The sequence below is a fragment of the Pogona vitticeps genome, chromosome 4 (genome assembly GCF_051106095.1).
Source record: "Pogona vitticeps strain Pit_001003342236 chromosome 4, PviZW2.1, whole genome shotgun sequence".
NCBI classification, from domain to species: Eukaryota; Metazoa; Chordata; class Lepidosauria; order Squamata; family Agamidae; genus Pogona; species Pogona vitticeps.
In genome coordinates, this window is record NC_135786.1 from 211,067,501 (window position 1) to 211,084,689 (window position 17,189).

Here is a 17,189-nt window from a genome sequence, read left to right on the forward strand (position 1 = left end):
GTACTTTTTTTTGGATTATTAAACCCTTCAAAATCTAGAGCACAGACTCACTCTAGAAGAAACGACTGCCCAGTGTCACACGCAGAACAGAAACCAGGAAGTGAGGTCGAATGAGTTTGGGAGCACCATGAAAAAAAACAGAACCCACCTGAGAAGTTGGTTATGTGCTTTTGACTTCCACGTAAAGCAAGACAGCATATCGTCCCCCCCCCATAATTCCCTAGGCAACAGTGGAGTCACTCAACAGTGAAGCAACACAGCTACGCAACCCAAGAATGTACACTGTTGTGTTTTCTCTAAGGGCACTTTGTGTTTGGCCCTTCTGCAATTTTTGGTGCTGTGCTGAAGCACGAAAGTGGACATTGGGTAGAAACCACTGCCCTCACACCTTGCTCCACAAAAGAAGGTACAATGGGGCAACAGAAAACTCCACACACCAGTGTAATCGATAAATGTCTCATACCACTTGCTCATATTTATGAAGAGTAAGCAGTATTTGTAGGAGATGTGTATGCCTTCTGAGCTTTTCATAAAGATGTTCAGAACAAAATTTTAACACAAAAAAAGATGGTCTACTGAACACCTATTCTTGTGTGGGAGGTTAGGCTAAGAGACAGAAGTAGTGAACAGCTGCATCCAAAATGAATCATTCAATTTTAACAAAACTGCCCCAAGCTGCACCTCTTTTCACTGGGAGTGATTAGAAAAAATCTAATACTTTAGGACCTTGAGCAGTAGTATTTACTGCCTGGCCTTCAAACCCATAAATGTTGCTATGTTTACTTGGCAGAAAAGCACAAAACCATCCTTTGGGCTATTTACAATTAACAAGTATGTCTGGCCTGGACCCTGGACGACAAAGGGTTCAATAAGTGTACATTATGCCTTTTGCTGGACATGTTTAACCTGCTGAGCATTTAGAAAGTAATAACGGTGCTTTCAGAATTCAGATTTTGGTCCATCAGATCAGTCTTTGGCTGACTTCCCTTTTTTTTGTAATAATACTGTAATATAACCTGGCATACAGCAGTGTTAAAGCTGTCAATCTACACCTCAGCATTTGGAGCTCTAATCATCATTATTTCTTTTTTGTAAAATCAGAAATACCTAACAATCTTACAGTGATATGCATGCACTGCTTTTTATTTTAAAAAAAGTATGATCACCTGTTTTATTTTTTTAATTTTTTTATAAAAAACATCCCTATTAGTGAACTTTGCAAAAAAAAACAAAACAAAAAAACAAAAGAGAAAAGGGGGGAAATAAAATAAAAATAACCCACCACTGTTCTATCCTACGGGTAAAAGTTGGTGAAATGGCTCTAGCATCTTTATAAAGAGTTTGCCCCCCTCAAAAAAGCATGCCTAGGGAGTCATTGTGACAGTGCAAAATACATTTATGTACATCCCTCTTACAAAAACACCAATATGTTAGCATTCCGGGAAGCATGCTAGTTTTCAGAATTTTTTCCCCCCTATAACAGAGTGAAATAGCAGCTCCGAAAGATAGCTTTTTTTTTTCCTTTTCTTTTCTTCAGGACAAATGAAAAAAAAAGAGGGGGTTTCTTTTCTCCTTTGAACTACTAGAGAAATATCACTACTACAGACATATAAAAGCAGCATAGAAAGTTACAGGTTTCTCACCTACTAGTAATAAAGAAGACTAAATGTGAGCATGATTAACTACAATGCATTTTTCACATTTGTCCCAACACATTTACAGGAAAAAACACCATTGGGAAACCTCACAGGACAGAAGTGTTTTAACACCAAGAGAACTACTAGATTTTTTTCCCCATTTTAAGTAATTTTTGATTTAAATTAAAAACCCAGACAGAATGGGATAGAGAGAATTTGGAAAGGTTCTGGAGCTGGAGTCACTGTATTATCATTGTTGCGGGTACAAAAACGCATGAGGTGAAACAGACCCGATTGTCTTACTCTGTGGACCCTTGTAAAAAAGTGAAGATTTTTTTTTTGACGCTTTTGGGGAAGGGGTAGAGGCAGCTGGTTGGCATCAAAGCTGCCAAAATGCTAATTAACTGCAGACGCTGTCCTTATTTCTGTTCTAAAAAGGGAAAAAAACCCACAAAAACAAAAACAGAACAAAACCAAAACAAAGAATGGAAAAGAACAGGAGCTGTTTGTATGATGGCATTTTCCCCTTTGCTGCTGTCTTTAAGTCCTACATCCCACTGCAAATCATTTTCCATTTTTCATTCTGTTGACCTGGATATTATTATTTCATTCAGAAACAAGAAAAAAAAGAGAACATCTGTGTCTCCTTCCAATCCGCTGCACATCTGTGTGTTTTTGATGCAGGTCTTCAGAGTTCAGTCAGTAACCCACGGACACTATTCATCTTCTTATCTAAATGTCTGCTGCTTTATCCAATGCTCTTGCCCTTGAGGGTTTATTTTCCCTTTCTTTCCTTCTCTCTCGTTCTCTCTCTCTCTCTCTCTCGCATTTTAAAAAAAAATCCATTATTGTTATAAAGAACATTGTGACTTTATTTTTATTAGCATTTTTGCTTTCAACAGCAATTAGCAATCTCTTGGTTTGCTGTTTGGTAAAGCATTTGTTAATGAGGTCATCTAGTTTAAAATCCCAGCTACTGGAAAATAACAGGGAGGAGGTCAAATCTATCATTTTGCGTGTGTTAAATTATCTGCTCTTCTCAGTTTCCTAAAGAAAAGACATCTTTGTTATCCACAAGAAGTCATTATGACCCGTTACTGGCCTTCTGTATTTTACTTCTACCTCAAGATACAGTATCCTTGTAGTATTGAAACATGACAGTTCAGTAAAAAAAGTTGAGCATCTGAGGATGAGGATTTTGTTTTGTTTCGCATTTTGTCTGTTTTTTTTTAAGTACTTCTGTGTTCAGTCTTAGCGAGGAGTCGTTTCTATGGTCGACGGAGTTCCGGGGGTGTTTGACCTAGGAGTAGCTGCTGGTGGTGTGTCAATCGGGCTTCCGGCGCCACTGTTGGGTGTTGCGGACGAGCTCACTGCTGGTGTCTCTCCTTGCTGCTGGGCCTGAAGCGTCTGTCCACAGATGTGGTGATGTTTCTCCCAGTCCTTATGTTGGCAAAATGAGCCACAGTATCGTGCTGTGTTGCAACCACTGCAGGTTTCACTAGCTTTACGGCCACAGTTCCAGCAACTCTATAGAGAAGGCAGAGAGAGAGAGAGAGTGGGAGAGAGAAAGAAAGAAAGAGAGAAAACCTTCAGTGATTTGGCTAGAATTTTAATATCACCTTACCTTCACAACCAGTGTAATATATTCATTACCTTGCTCTTGGTTTAGGCAAGATTATGACATGTAAACTGCAATCCCAATGGGAATATTTACATATATGTTTTTTTTACCCATTCCTAACTGTTGCTTTCCATAGTGGTGACAAGCTGTTTTTCTAACTCAGGTGAATTTCCAAATCTGTTTATGATACAATACAGGGAGTTCAGAGGTCACACACTAAACCTGTGCAAAGGAGCTTTCCCATACAACTAACTACAAGGGACCATGTGATTTTGGCCACCAACTATGGCTAAAGGATTTTCATTGTTTACAGAAATACAAGAAGCTCCTTTTTACTGTGTCAGATTATGTATTGGTCAGTAAAGTCCAGTTATAGCCTACAGTAACTGAAGGACATTGTTCAGGCAGTCAGAGAAGAGTTTCCTCCCAGATCTATTAGTAAGATGCTAGCAACTGAATCTGGAACCTTCTGTATGAAAGGCAGTACTCTCCCAGTAGACCATCCCTCCATTTACAAAAGGGTTCAGTAGGAAAGTTCTTTCTGTCACCTTTATCAACTTTTAAATAACTACCCATTACTAAAATAGTAGCTAAAATAGTAGCTAGCAACTAACATTCAAAGGTTGAGCATGGAAAGTTACTGTCATGTACTCCTGTTTTGTAACTCATTCTCACTACAGGTCATAACACTGAATAACGGATTCTTCGTGTTACTTATCACACTGCTCATTGCTTTTTCTTGACTTTCAATTACTTAAAAATAAAACACCTTATGATAGATGTTAATGACAAAAAAGAGAAAGAAAAAGTAACTTCCAGATGCCTGTAAAAATATAGAAAGGACCTATAAAATGTACTTGTTGCATCAATAAATTTGCTTTGATCCTAAGTATAACATGCCCTTCACCCTAGCTACTCCCAATATTAACTAAATACAAGTAACTATTTATTTGTAAACTTGTTCTTTCCAAACTCCACTTAAAAGTTTTTCAACTGGAGGACTTCATTTGAGAAGACGTTTCCAGAGTGAGGCACCACTACTAAGAAGGCCTTGCCAAAAGGAAGAAGCAAAAGAATGGACACTGTCACCGCTGAAGTATGGGAAGATTCATGAGAAGGTAGTATCTGAAGTATGTTGGGCCCAAGTCATTGAGAGAATGCCTAGACAAAATTGTTCATCTACATCAGTGGTCTCCAACCTTGGGCCTCCAGATGTTCTTGGACTACAACTCCCAGAAGCCTTTACTACCACCTCTGCTGGCCAGGATTTCTGGGAGTTGAAGTCCAAGAACATCTGGAGTCCCAAGGTTGGGGACCACTGATCTACATGACCTTCTTTGGTGATAGCTTTAGTATCCTAAAAGATGACTTGCAATGTATTTTATCTTACATGCATTATGCATTTTGTTCAAGATTTTAAAAGGCCTCTTTACATTGTTACAGCATGGCAGACATGCTAAGGCTCTGCCTTAATTTTTTAAAAATTAAAAATAAATCCTCAATGGCACAAAAAAAGTGATGGTGGGGCTCAACAAGAGACATATTTTTGTAGAATCTCAGCAACTGCAGTTATTACATTCTTCTGGAGATATGGAGCCATTTGTCCTTTTCAGGTGCCTTTTCAATTTAAATACATATGCAAAGAGGTATCTTTTTCTGGTGAAAATGTATTGAAAATGATCCACCAGCCTCAGAATGATTATCATAAATTTTTATAGGTTCACAAGTTTTTTTTTTTAAGAAACAGAAGTTAATTTTGGGCCCAGATCTCCCAAAGAAACCATAGCAGGCATATTTGAAATCTGAAAAAATAGATAATTCCCCTATCTTTGCATTTTTTTATAGTTTACCAGTAGCATTTAATACAACAAATTAAATTCACAATAATAATTCACAGGTTTGGTGTTTAAAATAATATTAATATTAATATTAATATTAATATTAATATTAATATTAATATTAATATTGATATTGATATTAATATTGATATTGATATTAATATTAATATTAATATTAATATTAATATTAATAGTAATAGTAATAGTAATAGTAATAATAATAATAATAATAATAATAATAATAATAATAATAATAATAATAATAATAATAATAATAATAATAATAATAATAATAATAATAATAATAATAATAATAATAATAATAATAATAATAATAATAATAATAATAAATCATTGCTACAATATTTAAAATAAATTATTCCACACCTTATTGAAGTAATTAAAATAAATATTTTTCTAGTTTGCTCCTTTTAAGAAAGTCAAATGCTTCCCATCCGGTGTTGTAGTGGTAGTAATACTCACCATAGCCTCTCTTTCCCATAAATGGGAATCTGAATATGCAAGCTGCTGAATTTAGGAGCAAATATTTTGTAAAGTTGTTATTGTTATGAGCTGTCAAGTAACCTCCGACTCATGGTGACCTGAGCATATCCTATCCTCAACAGCCCTGCTAAGCTCTTGTAAACTCAATCCTGTGCTTCCTTTAAGGAGTCAATCCATCTAGTATTTACCTCTTTTTCCTGCAGCCTTCAATTTTACCCAGAGAATCTTACTTTCTCATGATGTGTCCAAAGTAGGAAAGCTTCAGTTTCAACGGTTTTTTGCCTCCAGAGATAGTTTGGGCTTGATTTGCTCTAGGACTCACTTGTTAGTCTTTTGGGCAGTCTAGGGTATTCTCAAAGCTCTCCTCCAGCACCATATTTCAAGCAAATTATTATTTTTTTCCTGTCAGCTTTCTTTACTGTCCAGCTTTCATATCCATACATAGCGATCAAGAATATACGAATGTGGATGATCTTGGCTTTGGTCTTTCCCAGTTCCTTCATTCATGGCCTTCCAAGCCGTGATATTCTCATGATTTCTTTGCTGCAGTCTCTATTTGGACTGATGATTGAACCAAAGTATACAAAATATTTAACAATTTCAATTCCTTCATTGCCAACATTAAAGTGCAGTCCTGTAGTCATGATTTTTCAATTGCAGTCCTGTTTTGAACTTTCTTCTTTCACTTTCACTAAAAACCACTAAAAGTGGTTTCAAGTTGTTACTGCTTTCTGCCAGTAAGATGGTGTCAACCGCTTATTCTGAACACAGTGTGGATTTCCAAATGATATATTCTCCATACAGACTGAACAGATAAGAGAGTAAAATACAGTACATGAACCACTGGTTACATGGAACTATTCTGTCTCTCCATATTTTATTCTAACCACTAGCTTCTTCTCCACAACACAGGTTTTGCATTAGTATAATGCTGAGGCACACCAATATCTTTCATAACAACTTGTAATATCTCACAATCCACACAGTCAAAGGCTTTGCTGTAGTTGATAAAGGATGAACTCATCATCTTCTTCTGAAGAAGATTTTTTGGTGCATTCTAGAAGCCAGCGGATATCTGCAGTATTATCCCAAGTGCTTCTTCTTTTTGGAATCCAACTTGCTTGCATGGAAAATTGCAGAAATGGTCCTACAGTCACTGCGCTCCTTTGCTTCTCCTTTCTTGGGGATTAGATGTTGAATAGACATGGGAGCTTCATATTAATAACTTGGGAAATACGAATATGAAGCTTGGCACCACAGGTGCCAGGGTGGTCCATTCCCACCTCACAGAACCAGCCTGGTCTACTCACTAGGCTCCTCACAGTGTTCATGTGTGTCCATCAAGGTGACATTGCATCAGTTATGCACATAGTCCTGTTAGCACTTCCCCATCTTTTCCCTCAGCTGAACACTCCGGTGAGGAGGCAGGAACATGAGTCTCCCCACTCAGCTGCTGAGTGGTCAGCTGAGAGGAGAGGTGTGAAACCTTGTCACCACTGATGGAAGTGCATGCTGTGAGGAAATGGTGAATGGTTCTGGGGAGTGGGAATGGACTGCCCTGTGGTGTCGAGCTTCATGTTTACATCCCCTGGGATATGAATACAGAGCTCCCATGTCTAATACTGAACGTTTCCAGTCTGTAGGCATTTTGTTTTCCATAATTGTTTGAATATTCTTCTTAGGATGTTGAGAAATTCAGACTCTGTGGCTTGAACCAATTCTATTGGTATCCCATCTATCACTGGTGATTTATTTTTTCCCAGACCTTTCAGAATAGCTTTCACTTCACTTTCTAGAATTGCGGTTTCTTCATCAACTGAGTCCTCTTTAAAGGTTCCTGTTATCTTTTTATCTTTTCTGTCTAGGACTTCAACATACTGTTTCCATTTTCTTATTTTATCTTGATTAGATAGTGTGCTTCTCTGTTGGTCATACAGCGTTCCTAATTTAGGCTTAAATTTCCCTTTGGTTTCTTTGACCTTCTTGGTTATCCCCTTTTGTTGTTCTCCTCTATTTCTTGCATTGGCTATTGCAATAGTTTGCTTTATCTCTACATGATTGTTGTTGAAAAGCTGAATTCAGGAATCCCACCCTATTTCTGTCACCTTTTACTTTGGCTTGCTGCCTGTCCTTTACAATTTTAAGCGTTTTCTTCTGTCATCCATCTAGGTTTTTCTCTTCCTTTTGATAAAGCAATTGTCTTTTTGCATTCTTCCCTAATGCTATCTCTGGTATCAATCCAATTTTATAAAGCTAATAGCTCTACATTCTCCACTCAGGACCCAACCACCCTTAAAAACTTTGCCTTGTAACAGAGCCAGGTCACAATCATATAATGTTCCTCTGAAGATCCATATCTCTCTATGGAGACTGTAAATAAACTGCTCTGCTACTATACAGTTCCCACTTATGAGTTAGGTGAAGAGTCCAAAAGAGAGCCAAAAGAAGCAAGCACATCTGCTCACTATGAGTGCTTTGCCTGTACAAGGAGGAAGACACCAGCAAGAACAGGACCAAATGCATAGCCTGCAGAAAACTCAATTACTGGAGGGCTCTAAAAATAGCCAAGTAGTTAAAGAATGCAGGGCCTTTAACCTTGACTATTCAAAGCTCCATCCGTGTACAGCCAGAGAATATCAAAGTCATTTGAGGAAAGGCCTTACCTCTCTTCTCCTCAGCAGAGTCTTGTTCCTAAATAGATCAGCTCAGTCTGTGCCTTTCAGCATAGTCTTGTTTTCATGAGTGAGAGCAAGAAACTGCAAAATGTATTTCCTGGCCCATGAGATGGCAAAACACCTTCTTGTGCTCTCAGTGAGAGCTCTCATAATTGCAAGAAGAATTCCTGGGCTGATTGAACAAAACTACAATACTTGCCACCTTGTAGCCTGAACTTTTAGATTCGAGACACTGGATAAGTTGGTAGATAAGTTGGCTGCAACTATCAGCCAGTCCTTGTGCATTTACTGTCTCTACTACACAGGGGAAAGACACTAGTTTTGCACAGAGTCTGTTTGTTTCTGAAACTACGGAAATCCTGACACACACACCCCTTTTCTCGCAACCAAAGCAAAAACATTCACAAAGGCTAGCAATTTCTTGAAAGCGGTCTCAACGTGTTGAGATTGCCTGCCACACTGAGGATGAGGAATTCTGTGAATAATCTTTCCTACCTTTCGGCGCCTACACTGCAATCAGAATGTGAGGAGTAGCTCTCATCTTTGAACTCAGTATATTCCCTGATGCATTTCCTGGTCCCCTGAAGCAGGCTCCAGGAGGTGGAGCTCGGAGAGCATCAGTTAATCCTGTGAAAAGGATTCCTCCAGAAGAAAATGGGGAAGAGATATGACCAACCCCCCCATTAGCTTGCTTCCCAGTGAGCCCCATTAAACCCTTACAGAAACTTGATTGCACAGGTGCTCTGGTTGATTGAAAAGTGACTTCCTGTACATTAAAAGCCTGACATACAGCTGATTTGAGAGGAAAGATTAAGGAGATGTGAAACTGGCAGCCCACGTCTAATTTCATAATATGTCCAGCTTCAGTAATCTAATGATTTATTCTAGCAAATGCTTTAGTCTACTGTAGCCCTGAGAGACCTATTTCACCCACCTGAGGACTACACCAAATTACTGTATTTTTCGCACCATAAGACACATTTTTTCCCACAAAACAGGGGGGTGGAAAGTGTGTGCGTCTTATGGAGCGAAGAAAACAGATTATATTTTCCTGTTTTCTTCTCCTAAAAAATTGGTGCGCCTTATGGAAAGGTGCGTCTTATGGTGTGAAAAATACGGTAATTCTTTAATATTAAGATGTATTTATTTAAGAACAGTTTATATTTATATTTCTTCTTTAAAATATCTTAAAGCAATTTCCAGTAAAAACAGACACATTAAAGCCATTGGCTGAAAATAATAAAACAATTGAAACATCAAAATAATTGACTGGCTGAAATCCTGTTACCAAATTACACAAATGGGAAAACTTCTGAAAATGAACTGAAGTTAAGAAATCTCTGTAACATTATATGTTGCATGCTGAGTCACATGACTCTGTAGTCAATAGATTACGTCCACATAGATTTCCTAATTTATGGCAACTCACTTGCAAATGTTATGCCATTAGCACAATAGGATTTCACTCATTAAACCAAATCATTATTTTAAAAATAAATAAATAAATTGATGATGCCAAAAATTCAGAAAAATAATCAAATGTGGCAAAATGTGTTCCCCCTGCAAAAAAAGTCTACAAGAAAATATGCATGCATTTATACTCATTGTTCCTAGTGCATACGTTTTTCTAGTGTGTGCCTTGTTCACAAGCATTCTCTCCTAATGTAGCATGTTTTGTTCAATGCTTTTTAAAATCACCAAATCAATTTTTATCAGGTTTTCCTCAGTGTATACATTTCATGCACTTTTTTGGAGTTGTGATCCAAAGTTCTGAAGCAACTATAGCACTCATGTGCATTCCACTTTGCTTATTGGTTCAGCAAGTCTAAATTTGCTACGTTTGTGCAAAAAGGTGAACTTGAACTAATTTCTCCTCTCTCCCCCTCCCTAGCAGGTCAAGCAAACTCATTTTATTCTATTAAAAAAAAAGATTGTATGTTTGAAAAGCTAACATTCTTTCCCTCCTCACATTTCATCTGAAATAACAAATTCCTTGTTAAGACGAAAGCCAGCTGACGGCATCTTCCTCATTCTGCTCCCTTTCGCTCTCTGCCAAGTGGAAAGCCACCAGAAAGGATGCCTGCTGCTCACTTCCCTCCAGCTTTACAATGCCAGCTGGATGGCTGGAGCAAAGCCAGCTGATAAGTGAGATTCCAAAACTACAACAGAAATCCCAATTACCAGGAAAGAACAAAGACCTAAATCCAAAACACTGTTTTAAGGAAATTAAACATTTAATCAGAGTCAAGTGACTTCTTTAGAAAACAGTCCCACTGTTAGATTTACTCTCTCCTTTTTGGCACAAAATTGTCTTGGCAGATGCAAGAATAGTTAAGTGTCCAATTCATTGCGCTCTCTCTCTCCCCCCCCCCTCCGTCTTCCCTCACTCGCTTTGCCACAGATTGAAATCAGATGTACGTAGCATTTCTAGCTCAATTCATGCTGCAGAAGTGTGCAGAAAAAAACACAGGTAATTACAGATGCATGGACTGGGGTTTTTGTTTTCTTTTTCTTTTTCCTTTTTTTTGTACTTGCAAAAATGGTTGCCGTCTTTAAAAAAAAAGCTGGAATGACTAACACAGAGAAACAGATGGTTTTTTTTAATGGTTACATTGTAGTAAACACAGGCTCCTTGTCTATCATCAGCTGGTTTCAATCCACTGTCCATAGTTTCAGGTTCATTCTCCTTACATTTCATCTATAGTGACGAAAAAAGGTCCACCATCATTTTACAAAGTCGTATATTTTGAAAAAGGAACGATTATCAGAAAGAAAAACGACTGCGAAAAAGGAGATGGAGCAACTGTAGGACACTTCTAATAGAACACAGAATAACACTGAATCTTGAACTCAAGGAGATAACAAAAAAATCACACTGTGTGCTGAGAATACCGAGCTCATGAGACATAGGGCTCCTTTACACTGGCTCTTTTGTGGCTGGGGGTTGGGTGGAAGTGCAATATGCCATTTGGTGTGATCCTTGCATCCAAATAGCATATTGGCACTCAAAGGACTCTATTTGGTTTGTTTAACTATTGCTGAAGGGTTGCATCGCTTAAAGCACAAGAAAAGAACAACATTTTCATTGGTTTGTCTGAAGGGCTGGTCAAGAAACTGCCCAAAGCCAAATCTGAAAGATTTTACTTCTCTACCCAGAGCAACCAGCATTTGGCTGAGTTAAGAATATCTAAAGATATTGGTGGTTCCATTTCTAAGATCTGACAGTACTCTGTGCGAACACATCCGAGGCAAGAATTACAGTACATCTGTAGAACACTTGCTTTACATCCAGCAGATTTAACCCCTAAAATCTTCAGTCAGGAAGAGCAGAAAATGTAGCTAATGCGAAAGATCGTTCCCAAGACCCCACAAGACTAATGCTAGCGAGAACAGACTTGTACTGTGATTAATGGACAAGCAGTCTGACCTGATGCAGGGTAGCTTCATTGGCTCTTGCTCAGAACGTGGGTGTTACTGTTCAAAGTCAATCTATTTGTCATTTAACTCTGTTCCAGCTGGCAGTAGCTCTCTAGGACCTTTCAAAGAGGTCTTTCATATCATCCTTCCAATTCGAGATGGTAAGGACTGGATCTGGGGTCCTCTATATGAAGACCATGCATTCCAATTCTCAGTCTCACCTCTGAGGATACAATGGCAATGATGCAAATGACATACACGTCACTTGGTTCCCACGTGAGTACTTTTTAAAATAGTTTCTACAAGGCATCCATTTCGTACATGATGGGATAAGTTCTAGCCCTATAAACAACTTGGTCATGAAGCAAGAGGGTGACAGAAGAGGACTTGTCCAAGGAAGCATTTGGTGAATCTTAGTCTAACATAGGAAGCTAAATCATATGTACCTATGCTAATCTATTAGCATAGGTACCTGCCTAATCTATTAGATTGGCTTCTGAAATCTCTGGAAATACGACAGATAGTGACCAGAGAAAGGGCCTGAATTAGAATACTAACTCACAGACAATTTTACGAGGTTTCTATGTTATCATGACTAAGGCACCACATTAAAAACTTTATTTATCAAAACTTTCAACAGAATTACTTCTGCTGCAAAGAGGTAAGGCAAAGTTTCCCAGTGCACGTTAGGAGGACATACATATTTTACTCTGTGTCTCCGTTGCATGGCTGCACAAGATTTCTATTCTAAGCTATAACACAATGGCTGAAATCCTCTTGGCAAAGTTGTGTTGCACAATGAGGATGATGTTTTGGGTCAATGAAAAGTTTCCTAGGGTCTCCTGCCTAGCTTTTGGAGAGTTATACTTGATCACAGATCTCGTATTAACGTGTCAATTTTAGGAACATGAAAAGAGTATCAAACTAATGGTCTACTTTATCCAGCACCCCATTTGCCACCACAACCATAAGGACCTCATGTGTTCCTCATAAGGAACACATGAGGGCAATGGTCCCCTTTGGGTTTTGTTCTTTATCAAGTAGAACTGAGGAATGTGCATGCCCTATAGAGCCACAGTACCTAGTAGCCACTGAAATGTTACCATTTGTGAATTCAGTTTGGACTGAGAAGTACAGTAACAGTTTAGCCTGTACTGACATGGGCATAGGGAAAGCATAGCCTAGTTCTGCATACATAAATGAATCCTTTGTACTTAAAACTCTGAATGATAGCAATCATAATGTCCTGGCCAGTTTGATAATATACTTTTTCTCTCAAAGTAAGCCATTACCTTATTGTAGATGTCAAGCAGATAAATGATGACATCTAATTGCCATTGAACTAAGTTAATGAAACAGGCTGTCTCCTCTGAAACAACAGTAAACGTGTGATGACTAGATAATGGAGTATATAACAGGTGGATTTTTCTGGAGTATCTGGCCACTTCCTGTTGGGAAAAAGAATGTTGAGGTGGATAGACCAATGGTCTGAATCACAATATAATTCATAAATTCTTATGCTGGGCAACACAGCAGTGAAATCAACAGGAGCAGGATCTACAGAATTTGTCACATGGGCCCACTAAATGTTATGGACAGAAGAACAATGGCCATAGTCTAACACAGAAGTAGTTGTTCTCCCAGTCGATGAAATTCAGGCAACAAATCAATGAATTATGGAGGAATGGTGACCGCTAAATGAGGTGTTGTTAAAACGTACAGCAAAGCAATATTGCAAAAGAGATAAATCCTACTGTTAGATCAGCAACAGTTGTGTCTTTTTGTCTGAGCAGATGTCAGAAGAAAAGAACAGCATCTGCTCCAACTAGCAAAAACTCTACAATCCACATGAGCAATGAAGAGCACAGTATGTGTAAGGTTCTTCAGTGCCATTGTATATTGGTACAAAAAGACAGATGTTTTTATTTTTCCAATAACCTTGGCAGTACATTGACTAAGCTGTTCACCATCACTATTCAAGTTCATTTGCACAACTGTCATAAAGCCAAGCATAGCACAGCAAGTCACTATGTTCACACATTGTTTGGACCCAAACCAAACAGTCTTCTGATGAACACATCATCTTTTGTCTAGCTTCCACCGCAGTATGGGAGCAGCAAAGAAATTATCTGTTGACAAGTTGCTCTTCTTCCATCCTTTTGTTTCTTAAAATGCATTTTTCCAATAAAATTAAACAACTAATTAGAACAGCTAGATCAATTCCTTCATTTATGGGTGAATTTTCCCGTTATAGAAAGCAAGATGGAAGGCCAATTTCATGCTCTGTGAAGTTACAGAGACAATATACTGCTGCATGTTAGCTTAATTTTAATTCAAAGGAGGTATGAGTAACTGCACCTGGGCTGAATTCAGATGAATCACTAGCTAAAGCACTCTACATGTGGCTTAATCCATTACTTTCTCATTCAATTACATCACTGGTTCTTAACCTTTGTTACTCAGATGATTTTGGACTGCAACTCCCAGAAGCCTTCAGCATCAGCTCTCCTGGCTGGGGTTTCTGGGAGTTGCAGTTCAAAAACACCTGAGGAACAAAGGTTAAGAACCACTGAATTACATCATAGTTTGTTGTTACATATGTACCAACAAACAATGGTTTGAGTGAACCATCCAAACCAAAATGTGCAAATCATCCTATCTGGAATAATATTTTCCCTCATTACTGTAGATAGAATAGCAAGCTGGTTTGCTCAAAAGAAGTTCTTGATTAAGCCACTGGAAGGCGGGATTACTCGAGCTCATGGCTCATTCTTGATGCTCTAAATCAGTGGTTCTTAACCTTTTTGAAAGAATTGCCTCCTTGAGCCATTGAGGAAGTTATCATCACCCCCTCCCCCAACATAACGGTGGAGCGGCGGGGGTGGCACCGGATCTGCTACCAGCACCAACTACTCTGGATCTGCCTGCCGGATCCGCTGCCAGCATTGCGGCTGCAGCCCACCTTCTCAGGTTTGGTGGCGGTGGCGGTGTGGCAGTGGCACCGGATCCACTGCCAGCACCAGCTGCTCTGGATCCGCCTGCCGGATCTGCTGCCGCAGCTGCCTTCACAGGTTTTGCTCTCTCCATTGCCCCCATATCGCCCCCCATTCTGTTCCTTTGCCCCCACATCATCCCTTTTGGTCCCAACACCCCCCTGAAAAATGAAATTGAAACCCCCCCCAGGGAGTGATATTGCCCAGGTTAAGAACCACTGCTCTAAATGATGTTTAGAGGATCGAGACTGTACTTAAAACCATAAAAAACCAATAGCAATATAAAGTCAGTGTACTGAAATTTGCAGAGAAATTCTATCCATTAATCATACCTATCAGGCAGGAAAAGATTCTCTTTTAACACCTGAAGCTAGCAGGAGATGATTCTTTCTAATACACCGCAACCAATGGAACACTTATCTATGGTAGTGGGTGGGTGGGTGAAGCTATATCACCATAACTATAATCTGAACTATTAGTACAAAGAGAGGAATTATGTTGACTTGGTGGCAACACAGAGAATGGATATGAATTGACTCGTATGTTGTGCTTATTCAAGGTTCAGTTCTAGCCTGAACAACAGCATACAAGAGAGATTAATTAATTAATTATAAAACTTTGAAGTCATAAAAGACCTTTCCACATTCCTTCAGAGCCCCAATTGAGTTAATCTGATTAACTCTATAGCTAGTCATGGCACACTATCTGGCAAGTGACCATATATTTCATATGCCAAAGCGGGGCCTGGACCTACATTACTCTGTCCTTATGATCTGAAGAAGCAAACAGCCTAACAGTGAGACCTTAACAATCAGAGAACATGCAAAAAATGTGTGTGTTGTCAGATGGACATAAAACCATTCATCCTGAACCACTAATCCATTGTGTGTGGATGGTTTGCAGATGAAGAAAAAACATGTTGGGAAAGGGGGTTTCCAGGTGTTTCTCGGCAAGTTCCAAGTGCAATGTAGAACTATAATCAAGAGATGCAGGAACGTGTATTTCTTCCCTTCTATCCTGGAGTTCATAGAGTCCCACGCCAGCTACACTAAACTCTGTCTTGAACCCTGAACTTCCTCAGTTCAGTAACACTATATTGGAATATCTAAATGGAAGGTTTAGTACTTCACCCCACTTGTGGCATTAGTTTCCTCTTATATCCCAAAGGTATCTGAAAGGATAGCATTCTTTTTCTCTTCAGAGATCTCAAGCCTTTTCTGCTGGGATGTAACAGGTGTTCTGCATCTGAGTACTCCAGTACTTTGTAATCCAGTGCAAGGCAGGAAAGTAAATCTTCTCTCAATTCAGCTTAATGCAGGAGTTGTCAGCATCAAAATACAATAGGAGGGGTGGATCCTTGTGACATCACAGAACCAGGTAAGCAATAGGACAGGGCTGGAGCTGCTTCTGGGCCAGCTTATTGATTGATTGACTGATTGATTGATTGTATTTATATCCCGCCTATCTAGTTGAACAACCACATTTTCCTATTTCAGCAGATCAAATGTAGGGACAGGGCTTATTGGAGAGCCCCCCTCCCCCTTCTGCTTCTCTCCACAGTTTCAGGCATAGCAAGAAAATAAGACTTAAAATATATCAAGGCAATGAATGGGAGCTATGAAATCCATGGGTGAAATCCATGGGAGCTATAAAATTTTAGTCTGCATTCAGGTTATGAGAATTAGGCTTCTTTCAAACTGGAATCCACAAAGACCAGATAAGAATCCCTACACATATCAAATTCTATCACTTCCAATAGATATTGAACTTTCTAAACTTTGTTACCAGCTACAAAGAAAACAAAGAAAAGTAAAAGCAAAGCAAAGCAAAGCATGCTGCTTCTATACTGCCCCATAGCACTTAAAGCACTCTCTGGGCAGTTTACAATTAATTATTCAGGCTACACACACATACCCCGAAAGCTGGGTACTCCTTTTACCCACCTCGGAAGGATAGAATCAACCTTTAGCCGGCTACCTGGGATTAAACCCTGGGCCGTGAGCAAAGTTTTGGCTGCAGTACAGCAGTTTAACCACTGTGCCATGAGGCTCCTGAACTTTGTCTGGCTATCTGTCCATACATCTAGGGAGGACAGTAAGAATCATAGCAGGCAGTACGAACAAAGCTACTATTTGTGTAACTGAGCTACAGAATACCATTATACTTTAATTTATGGCATATTTAGTCCTGCAATGTAACAGTTAAGTACTAAAAAACAAAACAAAAAATCCTACACTTTTCCTGGACTCTCTTCCTAAGAAAACTTTCAGATGTTGAAAATCAATTCCTTTTGTCTTTTCCTTATTCATCTGCTACACATTAAGTTGAAACTTTGGACATCCAGTAATTTCACAATAGCCTTTCATCTCTGGTGATGTCTGGGACCAATTAAAATCTTACTCTCCCTTAAATAATGGATACGTACTGCAGCATGCTGTTGATTTATCTGCCTGTGATTTTTGCCAGCTCTTTCAAGATGGGGCAAGAAACTAATTTGAATCTTT

General features: G+C 38.9%; 1 protein-coding gene across 13 annotated transcripts in view; it reads right to left on the reverse strand.

The window, feature by feature from the left end:
- Positions 1-17,189, reverse strand: part of RUNX1T1 (RUNX1 partner transcriptional co-repressor 1) — a 221,242-nt gene that overhangs the window by 50,458 nt on the left and 153,595 nt on the right. For 11 of the 13 annotated variants that reach the window (XM_020814248.3, XM_020814250.3, XM_020814253.3 and 8 more), the window contains one exon: positions 1-3,164. This exon is cut by the window's left edge and continues 1,340 nt beyond it. The exons of the other annotated variants lie outside the window; for them this stretch is intronic. In XM_020814248.3, coding sequence (XP_020669907.1) covers positions 2,889-3,164 — 276 coding nt within the window. In that variant the 3' untranslated portion in view covers positions 1-2,888. The remainder of the gene's footprint in view (positions 3,165-17,189) is intronic. 13 annotated transcript variants of the gene reach the window in all.